General features: G+C 38.3%; 1 protein-coding gene across 5 annotated transcripts in view; it reads right to left on the bottom strand.

The window, feature by feature from the left end:
* Positions 1-18837, bottom strand: part of GOLGA4 (golgin A4) — a 99057-nt gene that overhangs the window by 40200 nt on the left and 40020 nt on the right. For all 5 annotated transcript variants that reach the window (XM_019538198.1, XM_019538210.1, XM_019538205.1 and 2 more), the window contains 6 exons: positions 14872-15059; positions 10952-11035; positions 9817-9964; positions 2830-3008; positions 1184-1315; positions 226-381 (listed from right to left, as the gene is read on the bottom strand). In XM_019538198.1, the coding sequence (XP_019393743.1) occupies positions 226-381; positions 1184-1315; positions 2830-3008; positions 9817-9964; positions 10952-11035; positions 14872-15059 (887 nt within the window). The remainder of the gene's footprint in view (positions 1-225; positions 382-1183; positions 1316-2829; positions 3009-9816; positions 9965-10951; positions 11036-14871; positions 15060-18837) is intronic.

Raw genomic sequence — 18837 nt, 5'->3', positions numbered from 1 at the left:
ATATAAGATCTACACTCTAAACCTGGGTATGAAACCATGTTATGCCATCTAATACTCCACAGCATTATGAACTGCAGTGCATTATGGTAACAAAATAATTTACTGCCACTGTATCTCAGTGTTATACGTGAATCTTCCATACCAGTATAAATCAACACCAAATCTGGAGGCTCATTACCATTAAAAATGTTTAAGTGTTTAGTCAGACTTAGATATTCTACTCACAGTTCTAAATGTCTCTACTTCTTGCTGCATGTCCTGAAGTTTCTTTTCACACTCTAACTGTATTGCTTTTTTCTGCAGCTCTAATTCTTCTAAGGCTAAGGACTCCTGCTGCTCTTTTTCTTGTATTGTCTTTAAGCATTCACTTTGACTCTTCTCCTGTGCCAAAAATCATAAACAAAACAGTACAATATAAAAGATCACTTTCAAAATACATTATCTACAGCATCACAAAAATCAAGACATTAAGACAAAGCAACTAGCAAGAGAAAAGTGAAAGACACCAGCAGTATGGTACATGTGTAAGCACAATAAATACATTTTCTTTACGCATACACTACAATTTGTTATTCATAATAACAGTACTGAAAAATCTGGGTTTTTTCCTCTCTTTGGCAACTATAGATTTGTTTTCCCCTTCACATGAAGAGGAAGACAATGAGTTCCGCTACATTTTGGTTTAGTTCCTCAACTATACATGTATTATTAAATGTTGTCAAAGACATTAGTGTCAACTTGTGTGTCCTTTACTACCCCGCCTTTTTGCAAACGGCTACATTCAAGGAGAGAACAGCAAGCTTTTCCAGCTAGTGTCATCAAGTTGCATATCTATACTGCCACCAGCTTCAGCAGAATACATGCTTCAAAATAAATCTTTCCAGTCGTTGTGATTAAGGAAAGAATTTTAAAAATGTGAAATGACTATAACATGCTGCAGTTGCTGGACAGTATAAACGATTCTCTCAACCTCTCTTCAATAACAAAGTTATGAAAGAGCAACTGCTAAAGACTCTTTACTCTTGGCTTGTCTAGGATACCTCTTCCTAGGCCCATAGACCCTTTAATGTTGAAAGGCAGAAGAGCCAAATGAATGAAACTTGGATTTGCTACATTAGACATAGATGTCCACTCCCACCCAGCTCTGCCAGAAGTGTCCCTTAGGTGTTTCAGGGATGCTTACAAGAGCTGCCTTCATCTGTCCCTGGAACTCCTTTTCTTGGGTCTGTAACCTCTCATTTAGCTCCTGCTCTTTGATAGCCAGTTCTCTTTTATGCAATTTCTCTAGCTCAGCAACACGTTCTTCTGAAGACTTCTATAAATCAAAGTCATAAAAAAAATTCTAAAAAACTGAACATGCCTTGTATTACAACTCAGAGAGATGAGAAACAAGACAAATAAATGTAACAAGGAACCAATTAACCGCTTCCTTTTAACAAGGAAAATGTTACTTGATGGACATAACAATCAGACATGTAAGGATAAACTCAATTAAGAAGCTATTTAAAACCTTGCTAAATGTTTCCCCGTCTTTTTTAATTTTTTTCAGTTGTCATAGTTGCACAATGCCCAGATTTTTCAATGTCTCCAACAATTCTGAAAGTAATGCTCCCAAATCCATGTCAAAGGTAATGTTTATGTTTAGGACAGGAGCTTCTGTTTGCAACTCCCTCTGCTCACAAGAAATCAATTTTTGAATTCAATATTTAGGACAAAGCTCCACTGGCAGACTGATGCTGAATAATACTGTGGTTAACCAAGTCTACAGACCTACATTACTGATCTCTAGGAAAATCACTTCTATAGAAGTGATGTATGCAAGTTTATAAATCTCCCCCCAAACTAGAAAGCTCATTCATGCTTGAGAAATAGAGAATGACTATTGAACAACAACATGCAATGAAAAGTAATCTTTAGACTATTCGAATAAACTTTGTTTTTAATAGGACTGAGAACTATTGTACATTCATGACTATCCAAACCTCTTTGGAAAATACCTGCTGAAAAGCCATACGAATGGCTGAATCTTTCCAAAGAAATGAACCAATTACAAGTTACCACATTAAACTGAAGATTAGAGTAACAGTACTGCATTAAATAAAGTTTGAGAGAGAACGATACGCAGTAGCAACAATTACTTGCAATAGTATTGTATCAAATTTCAGGTTAGAAATAGGTTACTATATTACATAAAGCAAGAGAAGTTTGTTATATGATACCAACAGTTACGAGACAGCAAAAAAAAGTCACTCTTGAGGACAACAGAGTGTTCGGGCAACCAAGATTTAGGTACCAAGGATGTGCTATGCGCAGCAGATTCATACATAAATTCAGCAGACAGAAAAAGGTCCTTTCTTCAAAAGAATACACACTATCAATTTATGTTTTGAAATGTTTAGACCTGTTAAGACGAAGGTATTCATTAAGACAGCTCTATTTTTGAGACTCACATAATCCCAAACAACACAAGACTTCGGTAAAAAAAATTCTAGTTGTATTTGTCAAGTCAACACAAGTCCAACATCTTGTGTAAACTTCTGATACATTATCAAAAGACACTGACTGGACACTGCAAGTACCATTTCTGAGCACTTGGTTTGTGCTTTCTTTACATTTCCTTTAACATCCTAATTTTAAAAACTGCCAGAGAGTAACAGATTAGTTTGGAAGTTCTCTGTGCTATCAGTTTGAAGTTAATGATTCCTTATTTTTTTTTTAACAGTAGATAGTAAGAATATTAAAATACAGCCCAAACATATTAATACTTAATAAAGGAACATGTTAAATATAAAACTTTATCTTCAAACAACTAAAACAGTATCAAGTTACCTTCATAATCTCAACCACCTCCTGTTTCACCCTGGTCAACTCCTGTTGAAGGTTTACCCGCTCTTCCTCACTTGTTTTTTCTATCATTTTGATTTTTTCATCCATCTCTGCTTGCAGTTTTTTCCGAGCTTCCTCTGCCTTCTGGGCTACACTCAGAGCCTTCTCAAGCTCTTCAAATGCTGCAAGGAAAAACAGATAGCCATTTTGTAAGTCAAGAAATAATTATTTTTCCTGATATATAAGGGAGGGCTGCCACTGACTATCGAAAACACAAAGGGCAGAACAGCCCTAGGAATCTGCTGCGAGTTCACAGGAGCTCATGAACTGGAATACAACTGACAACTAGTTTCTAGTTCTCAGACAAAGGTTAGTACATAATCCAAACAAGATGTACAAACCATAAGCAAAATCATAACTCTTCTTCTAGCTTCCTATCCTGACTAATCTTAAATGATGGAGATAAGCTGCATGAAAAGGTGGTTCTCCAGCAACTGCTTAAAAGAAATCCTCTACTAAAATTATCACGCATAAGCAAAAAGTCAGGAATGACTGGAATGCAAATCAACTTTTATTGAACCATGAAGAGCTCTGCTGTATTAGACTAAGGAAATACAATGCTGGAGTCTTCAATTTATCAGACCTGTTATTTTAGTATTTCTACACTTTGCAAATTAAAAAAAAACAACAAGCCATTACTTCTGGTTACTGTTCTACTTCAAAAACTCAATGTTAAGGATATACTAAAAAGGATACAAAGCAAAGAATATTCAAATATAACAGTTATTTAATTTAAGATCTGTACATGCACTTTAAAATGTCTCAGAGGCAATTTATGAATTAGTTATAAGGTCCAAAGTATGTATAATAGGTCATTTAAAAAGAAACAAAACAAAACATAAAACCACATATTTGCCAACTAATAGGAGACGCACTGGGCATCAGAAGAGCCATAGTTACCTCTGCTTCTGAATAGGAAGCACCATCTCTCTAATATAATCTCTGCACTTCATACATAATAGATCATATTTTTGTGTTAAGTTTTACAATACTACCAAGAGACACCTATTCACAAAGAAAATTATACTTTTGCTATCAACTTGAGGAGTTGACTTTAAACAGACATTTGTTTCAATGAGACTATTTTTTTGGCCATTACTGAGGACTTCTGTTTTAGACTGTAGTTACAAATACTTGCATTGACTAAAACTGCACTAAATTATGACTTCTTTTGTGCTGTTGCCTGAGGTCCTGGAGAGATGGCATTTATAATAGTGCAATATATGTCAGTACCGTATACACTAGTGAAAAAAAAAAAATCAAATTCAGATGCAGACAAATAATCCAAGGTAGCCACAGCCACTTGGTACTACCACAGTGCATTGTCATTAGGTGGAAAAGGAGCAGGCAATAGTCTGTATACCTTGAGCAAACAACAACATTTGGGTGGAGTGAACAGTTGATACCTAAAGTGGTATAAATTACACCACTTTATTTTTACTCCCTATTTTTCCAGGAATAATATTACAGCAGATACAAGGGTGAAAGTCTCATTATACTGGGGAAAGCACATTGGCTGTCTACACTCTGTAGAAGCTTGGCTCCCAGGCTCCTCTAGCTTGAGCTAGCTTTTATTGGTACTAAGAGTAGTGAAGCCCAGAATCTTTTTTTTCCCCCCCTTTAAAAACTTCCATCAGAAGAAGTGAAGTTTTTAAACATAATACTAGGACTCGCATCCTACCCAGGACAAATCTTCACAGACCCGATATTCCATTTACGATGGGTGTGCCATCTTGGTTAGTAATATTTCATGCATCTTCTTCATATTCCTTCTATGGATACTCAGCTAAGGATAAAGCTTACACAGGTGCAACTGGAGAATGGAGGTGAACTTCCTATACACTCCCCTGCATATGCTGGCTAAAATTTGTCGTCTTTTTCTTCTAGTTCTCAGTAACAGAACTTACTGATCCTTGGACTGAGTTATATGCATGGTGATTTAATTTAAAGCAATTTGTGAATTTCAGGGAAGGAGAAAGGAGAAAAAGTGCATTTGCCTTGGCCTGCAGATCCACCAAATAAAAGATTTCAAGTCCACATTAGAATTTAACTACTCATACATAACAGTTTAGCAACATGCAGAAGGACAGCTGCACCACCATAAATCGCAAGCAGAATGCTGAGGGACAAACTAGATAGACAAGCTGGCAGATAAAAGGTTGAGAGGGTATGATAGCACAAAGAAGCAACACTTCACAAAAACACACTCTGTTCTCTCAAAGTAACATCATATGCATCTCAGGCACTTTCAGCATTTAAGCAAGAACACATAACATTTTATTCAAAGTAATTAATTCTAGTGTAATGTGACATAAGCAGTGGCTTCAAATCAAATCAACAGGTGGTTAAACCAACATCCTTCCAATTAAATAGACACTGGCTAATTTTGCACCCATCAGGGCTCTTGATTATACTGCAGCTATAAAAGCGTAATAAGTCTTTTTTATTATTATTATTCAAACATCTATACTGAGCAAGAATTCAACAGTTGCTGCTGACTGCTCTCTCTCTCCTAAGACAGACATGTTGAAAGAAAAACATTATGTAAAAACACCAATGAAGTAAATACCTTTCTAAGGCACCTTGGCAAAATGAAGCTCCAATAAGCACATCAACCAATACTCTAAGGGTGAAAACATCACTTTCATTTCTTCTGTGGCACCATAAAAACCTTTATGGTAACACAACGGCCAAAAAAAACAGATGCCCAAGCCCCTTGTCACACCACAAATGCCCAAAATCTGTGGCCACAACAAAGGTTGCATTAATTTATGCTGCTATTTAGCAACAGATGTCTATTTGCTTTGAGGCAGGAGAGCCTGGGCAGCTTGAAGCCACCCACATTCTCCAGCTACCCTGAGCAGGTGTTCAGAGGGTTTGAGGGACCAAATTCTGCATACCCTGGGAATTCCTGCACAGAATCAGCCCAAGTCTTGGGAGTGCGTAGCTGGCTTCAGCCTCTTACAAACATGCACCCCGTGGAATCTGCAGGCGTACCATTCCAAGTGGGAAAGACAGGGTTTTCTTTGCTTAGAGAGACGTGCTCCCAGGATATCCTACGAGGCGTGTCTCTAAGGGAAATCTGCAGGGTGTGCAGGACCAGACCCATCAAGACCTGGGAGAACATGACACCTGCTGTCCCACCGCATCAATGCGAGGTCCTTGGCTCACCCAATGAAGCAGATCAGCTGTGCTGGGTCACATCCTGACAACTGCTTCATTTGGCAACATCTAATTCTGACCTCAGACTAACTAACACATTCATCTGACCACCCTAGGCAAGAAGGAATTTTTCTGTGTCATGAACAACGTCATCAACTCTACAGCATCTTAGCTTTTGCTCTAAAAATATAAACAAAAGGGAAAGCATAAAGGAGACAAGCTGATTTTTTTTTAACTAGGTTAGGAAGCTCTTTTGACTATTTTAGACACTGTTTAAGAACTTTAAGCCAGATCTAAACAAGCAGTTAGGAGGCTAACTCCTTAAAAACCAAAATACATTTTGGGGTCTGGCAACAGGCATACATAAGCCAAAATTTTTGAAGTTAATGTCTGTCTGCATTGTAAAGGCTTTCCGATTTGCCCCTATCTAAACAATTAAAAAACTGGTAGCTTCAAGCTACAGTGCCATCCAGTGGGTATAAAGTACAGCATACAGTACTGACCAAGCAGACAAAATAGGAAAATAATAAGAAAAGAATTTCTCTCTAATTAAATGCAAGTCCAGATCAACAAAAAAAAATGGCTTCTTACTTAAAGTAATAGCAGTATGGCGCATTCAGTGCTAATGTTTTTGCATATCTAGGCAAGTATTAATAAATGCACATTCAAGACTTCGTAATAAACATCGTCTTGTTGATTGGAGAAATTTATATAAATGTAAGTTGAAGGAGAATTATTTAAGGTGGCAAAAAGAAATCCAACATGATCTACCAAGAAAAAAAAATGCAGTTAAGAGTACTCTTTTCTACACAGTAGAATAGATTGCCAAAATAATATTGGTATTGTTTAATATCCCAAACAGTACAGATTTATATTAACTATTCAGTAAAGAATAAGCTACTAAATTTTAATTGCAAGTCTGACTTCTGATCAGATAAATTATAAGCCAACAGATAGATAACAAAGAATGGAAGTGTTGTAACTCCAGGTAAAAGGACTGAAGTTTGACATTGCCTGAGAAGCACAGAATTTACTTTGTAGAGCCTGGCCCAAGCACCCAATGTGTGATGTAAGAAAAAGAGACCCCTTACCCCAGTCCTGTTCATACAAGGCTTGGGAAAGGCACCATGATTCACTTATTGGCATGTGTGGATGCACAAAAACAAGATGCTTTGTGAGATTTCAGTATAATGCACCCTTAACTACAAACATTTGAATCGTAATATTATTAAATTGGACACTTAGTTATAAGTTTATGCTATACACATAACAAGCTTTATATCATTTCACTATATATTGCTATACAACAATACATTCATGTTTAGTGTTTAATCATCACAAATAATTGATGTTAAGTCAAATATTGGCCCACTTCATCGTGTTCAATTAATTAAAATGATTTTTTAACTATATGATTATAATTGTAGCTGTTAACTATACATGCTACAAAGGAAAGAAAGCCAACAAAGTTTATGACTCTAGGAAAGGTGAAAAACAGCACCTGACATGCTGTATGTTAACTTATAAAATGGTACTATGAATGTTAAAGTGCAAAGAAATTCAGTTTGCCTATCTTATCCATAATTTACTTCAATACTTCCACAAGGAAAATAATCTGAACTTCTTTTGGTTGAATAATGATACTTAATATGCAAAAAAAAATAAACCAGTCAGGGATTACTGACATTTAAACCTAGTAACATGATGGCAAAGAGTGGCACATAGAATAATAAAAATATATCAACTTACACAAATGTAAAGACCACTAATAAATGCATGTACTAGTCAAATTCCTAGTACTGGTGCACAGCACAACACTGTGACCTAAAAAGCTATGTCAACTGTTCTATTAAGATGGCATTTTTACAACTGCCAAGTACAGTAAATTGAAGCCAATAAAATAAAAGTATTTTAAATAGTAAGCTATACTTTCCATCTTAAGCTGAAGCTGGACCAAGGCATGATTTCATTTTTTATCCTGATTTTCTAGAATGCATAAGGCAAGTCAGTAGTCAAGAAAATGGAATAGAAGAAAAAGGACAGGGTGACATTTCATAAGACAATGTTACCATAAATGTTCCAGTGTAACAACAAACTGTCTTGAAGCCAGTACTATTTTTAATGGTATAGTTGACTAAGCATAATGCTGTATACGCCTTCAAAACCACAAAAAGTCAGCATGATTAGGATGCTTATGTTAAATGCTGACACGGCTGATATACTGGAAATGCTTTTTGTAAAAACTCTGGGGTAGAAATTTTCTTTTCACCCAGTTTGCTGTTCATCACCCTGGAAATCAAACTGTGTACACAATCATAAATTCCAAGTCAGCAACTGTATCATCTTGAGCCTGTTGGAAAACTTTTTAAAAGAAAGCCAAAAGAGAGAAATATCTATGCAGTACTATCTATGCTACAAAATACCATAAGTTTCAACTGCTTCAACAATGCTATATTTCAGACATCTATATTTAAATAATTTCTTCTTAGGTGAAAAAAATTACACCTAATCTTCATGCACTTATTTTTGAGGAAACTTGTTTGAAAATCCAATGAATTAATCAAATAATCTCTGAAAAATACAAAGAGCCAACTTTAAAAAAAAAAAACATGAATAAAAACTTAGTCCTGAAATCTGGGTTCTTCAAGCTAAAATAAGACCTAAAAATGGGGTCTCTAAGCCAGATGTCTGATATTTCCACAAGTTTTCCAAGTGTTTGTAGCAGATCATTTATGGAAGCTAATCTGTTTACCCTTTGCTGGCTGCGTATGCTCAGTTTCTCTGCATCACTTAGCATGTACATGATTTACTCACGTAAATCATTCTTTCTAGATGGATAATTTTACCTAGATATGAAGTGAACTACAAAAAAAAGTCTGAATCTGAACTTCTTGTTAGTTTAGAAATATAATACATTTGTAATGTGTATTTTATGCCAACTAAGCTATTATTTTCTTAGCATCTGCATTAAAAATGCAACTTTCAGGTAAGGTTTCTCAAAAAGATTATAAATGTAAATTGAATGCAGCTAGAAATGCAGCTTCTCTTAGGATTTCCATGGCTGTGCTGTTCAGTGATTTGCATTCTGTTTTAAAAGACTATTTGGCCTGTTAGTTTCATACAGCAAGAGAACTTTAGCATGCACACTTAGTATGTCATCTACCTTTGTTTTAAAAACAAATTGATTTTATGTAACTTTGGTCAAGCTTGAAACAAATAAATTTATGGTTTGTTTGCTTGTGTTATGCTAGAAATAAATTAGCAGATGTCTTTGATACTAAAACTTTGAGGTGCACAATTGTAGAAAGAAAATGCTTATTACATATTGACTTTTTCCAAGTGTTCTCCCACTACAATCCCATTTCTACAAACACACACATACATACACACGCTCACTCTCAACTGAGGCTGCAGAAAGCAAGGGTTTTACCCTTCCCACACAAAAAAAAGTTGCTACCCTGAAAACTATAAAAACAGACCACCAGATCATGTCAATCTTTCCTCCTACAAAGACATAGGTATAGCTGCCTTCCAACATTTTTGGATTAGTGAATGCAGCAGTTATAAGAAAGCAGTAAGAAATGTTCCCAACCTCTGTTGATCTGGAGAGGATGTTAGGAGCCATGTTAGTAGGACTGGATAGAAGAACAGTAGGGAAAAGGGAATTGTTTTATTGCCCAAATGAGATGACTGATGAGAGTGCAGACACACCATGCTGAAGCTTTTTCTATTCAAATGTGAAAGCCAGTAATCTACAGAATTTCTTACCAGCTTTTTCAGATTTTTCTTTCTGCTCTCGCAATTCTTCACCATGTGTAGTTATCTGCTTGATCCGAGCACACAGTTGAGCTATCTCCTCCTCCTTCATTTCCAAAGTTTCATGCATCTGTCTTTTTGTCTCTGCAATTACCATCCCCTATAGAAGAGATTTTAATGGTAAAAAGATGACTCCAGAAACACAAGCACGTGCGTGTCATGAACAACCCCAAGCCAGGATATAATCAGCATCGATTTAAATCACTTCACCATTACTAGGATAATAGAAAATGTACTTCTCCTACAAGGAGGAAAGAAAGAAAAAAGCATCACCTATTACAAGACAAAAATGTACACCACTTCTGAAAGTATAACATGAGTTCTAGTTGTGGGATGCAGCAAAAACAAGGAGAAAAACCCAGATTTATCTAGGTATGATGAACTCCTCCGAGTAATAAGGACCATCACAAAATTCACAAACTTCTCCTCTAAGGACAAGGTTGCTCATCTTTGACCTTGTTATTCTTAACTTAAATACACAGGAACACGTGTATAAAATTAAAAAAAAAAAAAAGAAAAAAAAAATCCCCAAACACCCACATTCCATTATGCACACATCTACCCCTGGGAAGAGGATGAAAGAATAAAAACACACAACAGATGTTAGTCATGTTGCTTAAAACACCACTGAAAGGCAAATAAGACTACTAAAACACTTCATATCCCAGGCATGCAATGGATATTTTTACATCGCTAATCACATTTTAACATTAAATCTTCAACACTGTTTCGTTTTCTAAAAACCTGATGTTATGATTATTACATGGTTGGCAATTAACCCAACTACTAAATTAGTATACCCTTCTAAAATCATGTTATACACAATATTAAATATTCTTACAACCTTCAGACTGAACTATTACTCAATACTCCCAAGCCATCTACACAATATAGCTACACAACAAATTTATGTTTTAACAAGCAAGAGATAATTCGGAGCGGAAAACAAAACTAAATGATCATTAAGAATAGCTCTAAGTATCTGAGAGCAAATACATCTAGCTTTACCGATTTAAATGCAGAGAAATTAATTGCTAGCCACACAGTTTAAAGGGAAACAAAACAAAACAACTGCTGTCAAGTTTACCTTATCTTGTTCTAGCTGTTCAATCAAGTTCTTTGCATCACGCAACTGAGTAATCAATTTAGTCTTCTCACCCATTTGAAGCTCCTGAAATGCAAGCCAAGAGGAAGAATTAAAAGCAGTTGTTTTATTCTTCTGACAGACTCCCAAGATGGAGAATATAAACAACAGACTCTGAACATCATTGTGATCAGTGTATTTCAAATGTGGGACTGATGAGTATGAGATTCTGCACTGAGCTTCTAAAAGGTACAACACAGAATTCAGGGACGAGGAATATGAAGGGCTGCGGCAGTTTTAGGACATCTCTGCATTCCTCAAATCAAAGTCTCTTTCACCGTCCCCATCATAACCCAGATGTTCATGAGGGGCAGTTTAAAACATAAGTCATCTCCCAAAGCCGTGCATGCAAGTGATGCTCAAAGTCTCTGCAGACAACAACACAACTCCTGTGCCCTATCCCGAGGCTTGTAATGCTGCTTTCCTCAGGCCTTTACAAGGCTTCCAAACAAACAAAAAAAAATCTCCTCCAGGCCTACCTAGGGGTTTTCAGGCTGCTTGAATACATGGGGGGAATAATAATAAAATGCACTTTATGTTAAATTTGGCACATTCCCATGCCAAGCCCAGCACATGCCCAGAAGAGGCAGTGTGTTACTTAAACCTAGTTCTACAGCATCTGTATAGACTGGGCACTTTAGTGGGGCTTTTTTGGTGCTTTTATCTAATAGCAGATTGAATCAGCTATTAGATAAAAACGCCACAAAGCCCTGCTGAAGCCCTAATTTGGAGATGCTGCAGAGCCAGGTCAAAGTAATGCACTGCTTCTTCAGGTAAAGTATGATTTGGGGATGGGGGGAGGGTCCACATCCCCAAGCAGCCTTAGAGTCCTTTAAGCTGATATAAAGGAGACAAGGAATAGGGAGATTCTAACCCAAGAAATGGAGACAAAATTAAATCTCTCACAATTCAGAAATAAAATAAGCCAAACCAAATGAAGACAGCCTGCTAACATTAAAACACTCTGGGTTTATCGTGATATATTTAATTATACATATATCCTTTTTTCTCAAACTATTAGGATTTCACTTCATTGTTCTGACACCTCAAAATATTGCTTGGTATTTCACTGCCTGCCCTCTTGCTCTCAGTAAACCACTACTACTATAAGTTTGCTTTATATACACTGAAGTCTTCCTCAGAAATTAAAATGTAAATTTTGAAAAAAGATGGATATTTGATTTTTGCACAATAGCTTATTTTTATAGCAGAAGTAGTCTAGCACCATCACTCAAGCGCAATATGGCACCCTGCCACCTCATCCACACCTATTATAAAAAGAATGATGTTTAAAAGAACACAAACCCTCTAAAGCAGTGGTGCTCAACTTTTAGGCACCGCCCCCTCCCACCAGGATTGGGCCCTGGGAGCCTAGCGCCACTCCCTCTTGGCATGCTACACTGAGACTGGGCTGACCCTGCCCAGCCCTGTACCCCCACTGCAGCATGCAGGGCCCAGGGCTCCCCACAGGTCTGGAAATTTGGCAGAAGGGGAGCAGTGTCAACCCCCCACCACCAAATTTTCAGGCCTGTGAAGAACCTTACAGGCCAGATCTGACCTACCAGCTAGGGCAGGGGTGGGCAAAATGCAGCCAGGCCACTCTATCTGGTCCATGGAACCCCTAAAAAATTTAGAAAATTAATATTAAACTGTCCTGGGCTGCCTGTCATGCGGCCCTCGATGGCTTGCCAAAACTCAGTAAGTGGCCCTCTGCCCAAAATAACTGCCCGCCCCTGAGCTAGGAGCTAGAGAAATAAATGCAGTGGATGATGCGAGAAGCAGCCACAAAGAAAGGAATAGGGAACTCTCTACAGGAGACTGGGCTACAGCTGAAGAGTCCTTTAAGTCCTGGCTGTGGACCTGCAAGCATTAGAAGGGAAGATGCAGGCTAATTATCTAAAGTGCTTGAGTAGCTCAGATGAACAATGTAGAAGTGTCACTGATGCATAACAGTTGTAGAGCTGCAAGCAATAATGTGCAGTTGCATATGATGGGAAGGCACTTCTTCGACCATCAAGTCCAATCCCCTGCTATCACAAGCACCATGTTTTATAATCTCTCTCAAAGTGATTAAATTTCACAGGAAAACTAAGCCTACTGGAAAACTGTTCCAGAAAACTCACTTTTCCAACTGCCTCTAATTTCCATCCTAAATTTATTCATGGCCATCTTATACTCACTTTTTTCTGCGCAAACACTGCACTGCCCTTTTAGCTTCAATAGTTCTTTACCCTCCCTGGTGTATTTATAAAAAGCAGTAATAGCTTTCTCAGCTTTCACTTTGATAGGCTAAAGTAGCCAAGTCCTTCTAGTCTCCTCTCAAGACAGAATGATCAGGGGAATACAGGGCCTAGGAGCTTCCCTCTACCCTTGTTGTAGTTTAAATGCACCCCCCTTAAAACACGACTGACCAGAACTGTATAAAACATAGCAGATGAGGTCTCACACCCCTACTTTGTACAACGGCATTAATACATTACCCTCTCTATTGAAAGAAATATATACTTAAGTGACATTTGTTTGTCACAGCCATGTGACCTTGGGGGCTCATACTTATTCTGCAATTACTTAAAACAGCCAGGTCTTTCTCCACCTGCTGTTTCTAATGGATATCCTTCTATCTTAAGCACATTTTTGTATATATTATCTTGCACTCTATACTTTTAAATTGCATCTCATTCCTGTCATTCAAGATTATCTCATTCTTGATAACACCATGATAACACTCCAATCTTTTTATGCATTGACAGTGTCTCCCAACTTCAGGCCACCAGCAAATGTCATTAGTCTACTGCTATTTTTTGGAGAGCAACAATAATGAAAATGTTAAACAAGATGAGTCTCAAGATGTCTCGTGACATCTTATCCAGTTTTCTATTTACATCCCTATTTCTTTCAAAATCTGTTCTCAAGCCCTTGCATATTCCTGAGGTGAAACTATCAGATCAGCAGTTGTCTACATTGCTTCCCAACACTTTAAAACTAGAAGTACTAAATTCTCTAATCATATGTGAAAAGAAGTTATTACCAGACCTGCAATTTTGTGTGCCAGTTTTTGCCATGGAGATTATCTAGCATCCTCAATTTGAGCATAATGAGCTCTGAGTCTAGCTTCTAACCTAATGTGCGTTTAACTTCCAAGTCCATGCTCTAAAGGCCCTGCTACATGTTCAAATTAAAGCTGGACAGAAACAAGCTACAAAGTTGTTATACATCTTTAAGCACACTAACTTTGGGGCTAGCTGATTCTTCTTATAGCTGGAGAGTCATGTTTATGGTGTGACAATAACTTTGCACATGTGGCCAGTCTAAATTTGTTGTGAGATTAACCTACTGGGTTTATTTAGGTTTTGGGCTATACTTAGATTAAGATTAATCTTTACTGAATAAGCACCCTACTACTTTCCTTGTTCTCTGTTTATTCATATGGCTGACTTTGTAATTTATGAATAGCCTTTACAAGATTTAACACAGCATGACTTTTAACATTTCACACATTTTTATGTCTACTTCTAAAATGCAGCTTTCTGCATTGATCAACCCCTTTTTTGCATTTTCTGTCAGCTCTTTGTTTACTCCTAATCGTATCTAGTTAGGAGTTGGTTTATCACGCTAGTCCTGATGGCCTTCCCCTTCAAGGTTTTCTCCTTGCTCAGGCTGAATATTCCGATTAGTTTCTGTGCATCTGATTTCAAAATTATGTCACTGTCTCCCATGACATTATGGCACAGCTGCCAACATATTTTGTCCAAATCACTGTAATGACCAATGTCATCAATTCAGCTGTGTAAACTCATGTAAATGACACCAAGACTTTTGCACTACACTAGGTAATGTCTATCAAGTTAGAATCTTCTCCATACCTTCACCTTCTCTAGTTCCTGAAGTCTCTCTTCTAGTTGCTCCTGCAGAGCCTCTTTCTCATTAGATAGCTGTGCAGAGCGATCCCTATGAGATCGAATCATCTCTTTACATCGCTGCAGCAGGTTTTCTTGACGTTTTACTCTCAGATTAAGGGCTTCTAATGTTTTTGCAGAATCTTCATTGCCACCTACAGACAACATAGCACCATTACCACAAGCTCTTCTTTTTCAAAACATGAAACCTTTATTAGACATTTCAATCCAGTCATTTTAGTATTACAAAAATGATTAACTACTTTAAACAGCAATCTTCCAAATTAACAGTACCTATTATAAAGGCTTTCAAGAGCCGATCAAAAATTAACAAAACAGTCATAACCCTCCAAATTCAAGTTTAGTTTTCTTTCATAAGGGCTGGGAGCTTCAAGAGGGTACAGTATTGAAAACTGAACAAGAAACTGTTCTGACATGATGGAAGCACAAGAAAAATGGCAAGAGATCGATGTGGCTGCACACAGAGCTTCCAGAATTCCTCAGTTGCAAAAGTAAAACATATAGGCCACAGCAGAAGAGGCAGATCATCAACGAAGCTTACCAGGAAATAGCTAGGACCTACAAGGACAAAATCAGAAAGGCAAAGATAAAGAATGAGTTGCACCTGGAGAGGGAGGTTTAAAGACACCACAAAGAGGTTCTATAAGTATGTCAGCCAGAAAGGAAAGACCAAAGCTGTGGGTCCACTGTTAAATAGCCAGGGGGAACTCTTAACAAAAGATGCAAAGAAAGCAGACCTACTTAACAGCTCCTTTACCTCAGTCTTCACAGAAAAAGTAAGCTGCAGCCAGGCACCTAATAAGAATTATCCAGATAAGGAAAGGGACAAGCTGGGGATGAAATAACAATAGAGAGTCAAAGAGCTTTTGATGGGTCTCTATGAATTCAAGTCAGAAGGCCTGATGAACTTTATCCCAAGATACTGAAGCAACTGCCAGGGGAGATCTTGTAGCCCTTAGCAATGACCTTCATAAAAAGTCATGGGAGATGGACAAGATACCAAAGGAATGGAAGCGGGTCAACGTGGTGCTCATCCACCCCATCCACATCTATTATAAAAGGCAAAAAGAGGGCACAGGGAACTACAGACCACTTGGCCTTACCTAGATACCCAAGAAGTTACCAGAGCAAATCCTAAGGAAGACCATTTGCAAGCATCTGGAGGAGGGAAGGCTGATTACAAGCAGCCAGCATAGATTTATGAAAAACAAATTGCATCAAACAAACCTGACCACCTTCTTTGACAAAATAACTGCTTGGGTGGATGAAGAGAATGCTGTGGATGTAGTGTATCTGGGCTTCGGCAGGGCTCCCGATAAGGTCCCACGTGACCTTGTCATAAACAAATTGGACAAATGTAGGCTACGCAAAACTACCACACAGAGGATAAACAATTAGTTTATTAGTTGCAAACAAAAGGTAATTATAAAAGGATCCATGTCAGAATAGCAGACGGCTTCAAACAGAGTTCCACCAGGGTCTGTCCTGGGGCCCAGTGCTGTTCAATGTGTTTACTGATGGTTTGGATGCTGGCATAGAAAGAGTCTTGGGCAGGTTTGCAGATGAAACAAAACCAGGAAGGATTGTGAACACAACACTGAAGGATATCAACAGACTGGAAAGCTGGACTGAAGCTAACAACATGAAGTTCAAAGTTGACAAATGGAGGTGCTACCTGTCAGAACAATCAAAAATACAAATATAAAATGGGTGACACTTGGAGGGATAGCAGCACTGTGGAGAAGGACCTGGGACTCTTGGTAGACCACAGACTCAGTATGAGTCTTCAGTGTGGTGCAACTGCACAAAAGGAGAACGTAGTTTTGGGATGCATCAGTTGAAACACAAGGTGAAAGACATGGGAGGTGACAGTGCCTCTCTCTACTAAGCACTGGTTAGGCCTCATCTACAGTACTGTGTGCAGTTTCAGGCCCCGCATTTTTAAAGGACATGGAGAAGTCAGAAAGTATCCAGAGGCAGGCAACAAAGATGATAATGGGCTTGCAAAGCAAGATAGACAAGGAGAGGCTGAAGAAGCTAGGCATGTTTAGCTTGTGGAAAAGGTGCTTACGAAAGGACATGAAAACAATTTTCAAATACTTGAAGGGCTGCCATTAGGAAGAGGGAAAACACCTTTTTTCTCTTGCTGCAGAGTGGAGGACATAGAACAATGACTTGAAGTTGCAGCAAAGCAGGTTTAGACTACGTATCAGGAAGAACTTCTTATTGTTAGAACAGAGAGCCAGTGGTATAAACTGCCAAGGGAAGTTGTGGACTCTCCATTATTGAAAGCATCCAAAGAGAGACTGGACAACCACTGGTCAGTGATGATACAGGCATAGCAATGCCTACGTTCCACTATGGATATTTCCTATGCTTCTGGGTTTTGTTGGTTGCCACATGGGGCTCAGAAGGAATTTCGCACCCCCACTTCCCTGCTACATGTGGTGGTTGATGTGTGCATGTTGGGTTTTTTTGTTGTTTTGTTTTTAAACCTTCCACAGAGGCATTGAGGAGTTTGAATGAGATGTGCCAATGCTCCTGCTGGGACTTAAAAGGTCCTGCCCCTCTGCTCAGGGTCAGACCAACTGCCATATTCAGGTCACAAAGGAATTTTACATTAACAATATTTTACAGAAGCAAGACACTGGATGCTGTGGTTTCACTTCTTGACTTATGGAAGGTTTTGGTGTTGTGTCTTATGTTGTGCCAGGGTTGACTGTAGTTTTACCAAGAGGTTAGATTATGGATTTGTGTAGGATGGTTTGGATAGGAATGAGCCTGGCTTAGGCAGGGGTTGCACTAAATGACCTCCAGAGGTCCCTTCCAGACCTACTTCTCCGATTCCTGACAACCATTTAGGAACATCAAAAAATGTATGAAATGTTCAATCATTACAGTAAAATAATGCATGTTGTCAAGTTGAATGCATGCTTGGTAAGAAAAATAAAAGTGCACCAGATTTATTACAAATCATCTCTTCAAGAGCAATCCTTCAAAAAGGTCTTTGGGACCTTGTAGAATATAAAGCCTCAAATAACATTAACCTAAACTGAAACATAATCAAGTTTAACAACCTATTCTAAAAATCTGCAACTAATTTGAGGGATCTGATTAACCAAAAATGGAAGGAACGGAACAATGTCTGAGACAACAGAAGTCATGGTATACGAGTACAGAACTCGCTCAAGTTTCACTACTTAAAAAGCCATAAACATCACATCCCACAAGAATTTCCATGCCAAAGATGTGACTGAAAGACACCGCAATTTTTAATTTGGCCTGCCTTCTCTCATAATATCCTTGAAAACCAGAGTCAAAAAGCTCATGTGATTGCAAGTGTCTCTCACAAATCCAAAGCATGAGATTCCTGTTTTTCCAGGGCTGTGCATGATAGAGTTTAAAAGTATAGTCAGCAATATTGTTCACTGCAGGGCGGAGGCCAAGTTTATTATCGCACAGAGCTATTTCTGTTTGCATACGACAAAGAAATGGATATCCTGAGTCCAGATATTACTAAGAAGCACATATAATAGAGAATATTACAAGTTGAGCCATAAGGAGAAGATGGTATTATCTGAAGGAAAGAGTCTCATGTTACAATTTATAAATTGGTAGATGATGCTTTCATATTCTATATATATATAAAAAGTGCTTAGAGTCCATTTGTCTGCGTGCATGTCTGTCTGTAACACTCTTGGGGGGCATGGCTCCAGCCAGTGGGGTGTCAAGAATGATGGGCGAGGCAGGGCTTCAGCGGAGGGGGGGGTGGCAAGGGCTGGACACGGTCAGTTGCGGAGCGGCAGCAGCGTGGGGCAGTGGGTAGCAGCAGCCATGTGCAAGCTTCCCTCCTGCCCCCCACTCCTTGGAGGCAGCGGCAGCACAGGGTGGTGGGTGTCGGCACTCTGTCCC

The sequence above is a fragment of the Crocodylus porosus genome, unplaced genomic scaffold (genome assembly GCF_001723895.1).
Source record: "Crocodylus porosus isolate Cpor-Errol unplaced genomic scaffold, CroPor_comp1, whole genome shotgun sequence".
Lineage (NCBI taxonomy): Eukaryota > Metazoa > Chordata > Crocodylia > Crocodylidae > Crocodylus > Crocodylus porosus.
The sequence above is the reverse complement of the archived record's forward strand: the minus strand, read 5'-3'. Positions and strand labels throughout refer to the sequence as shown.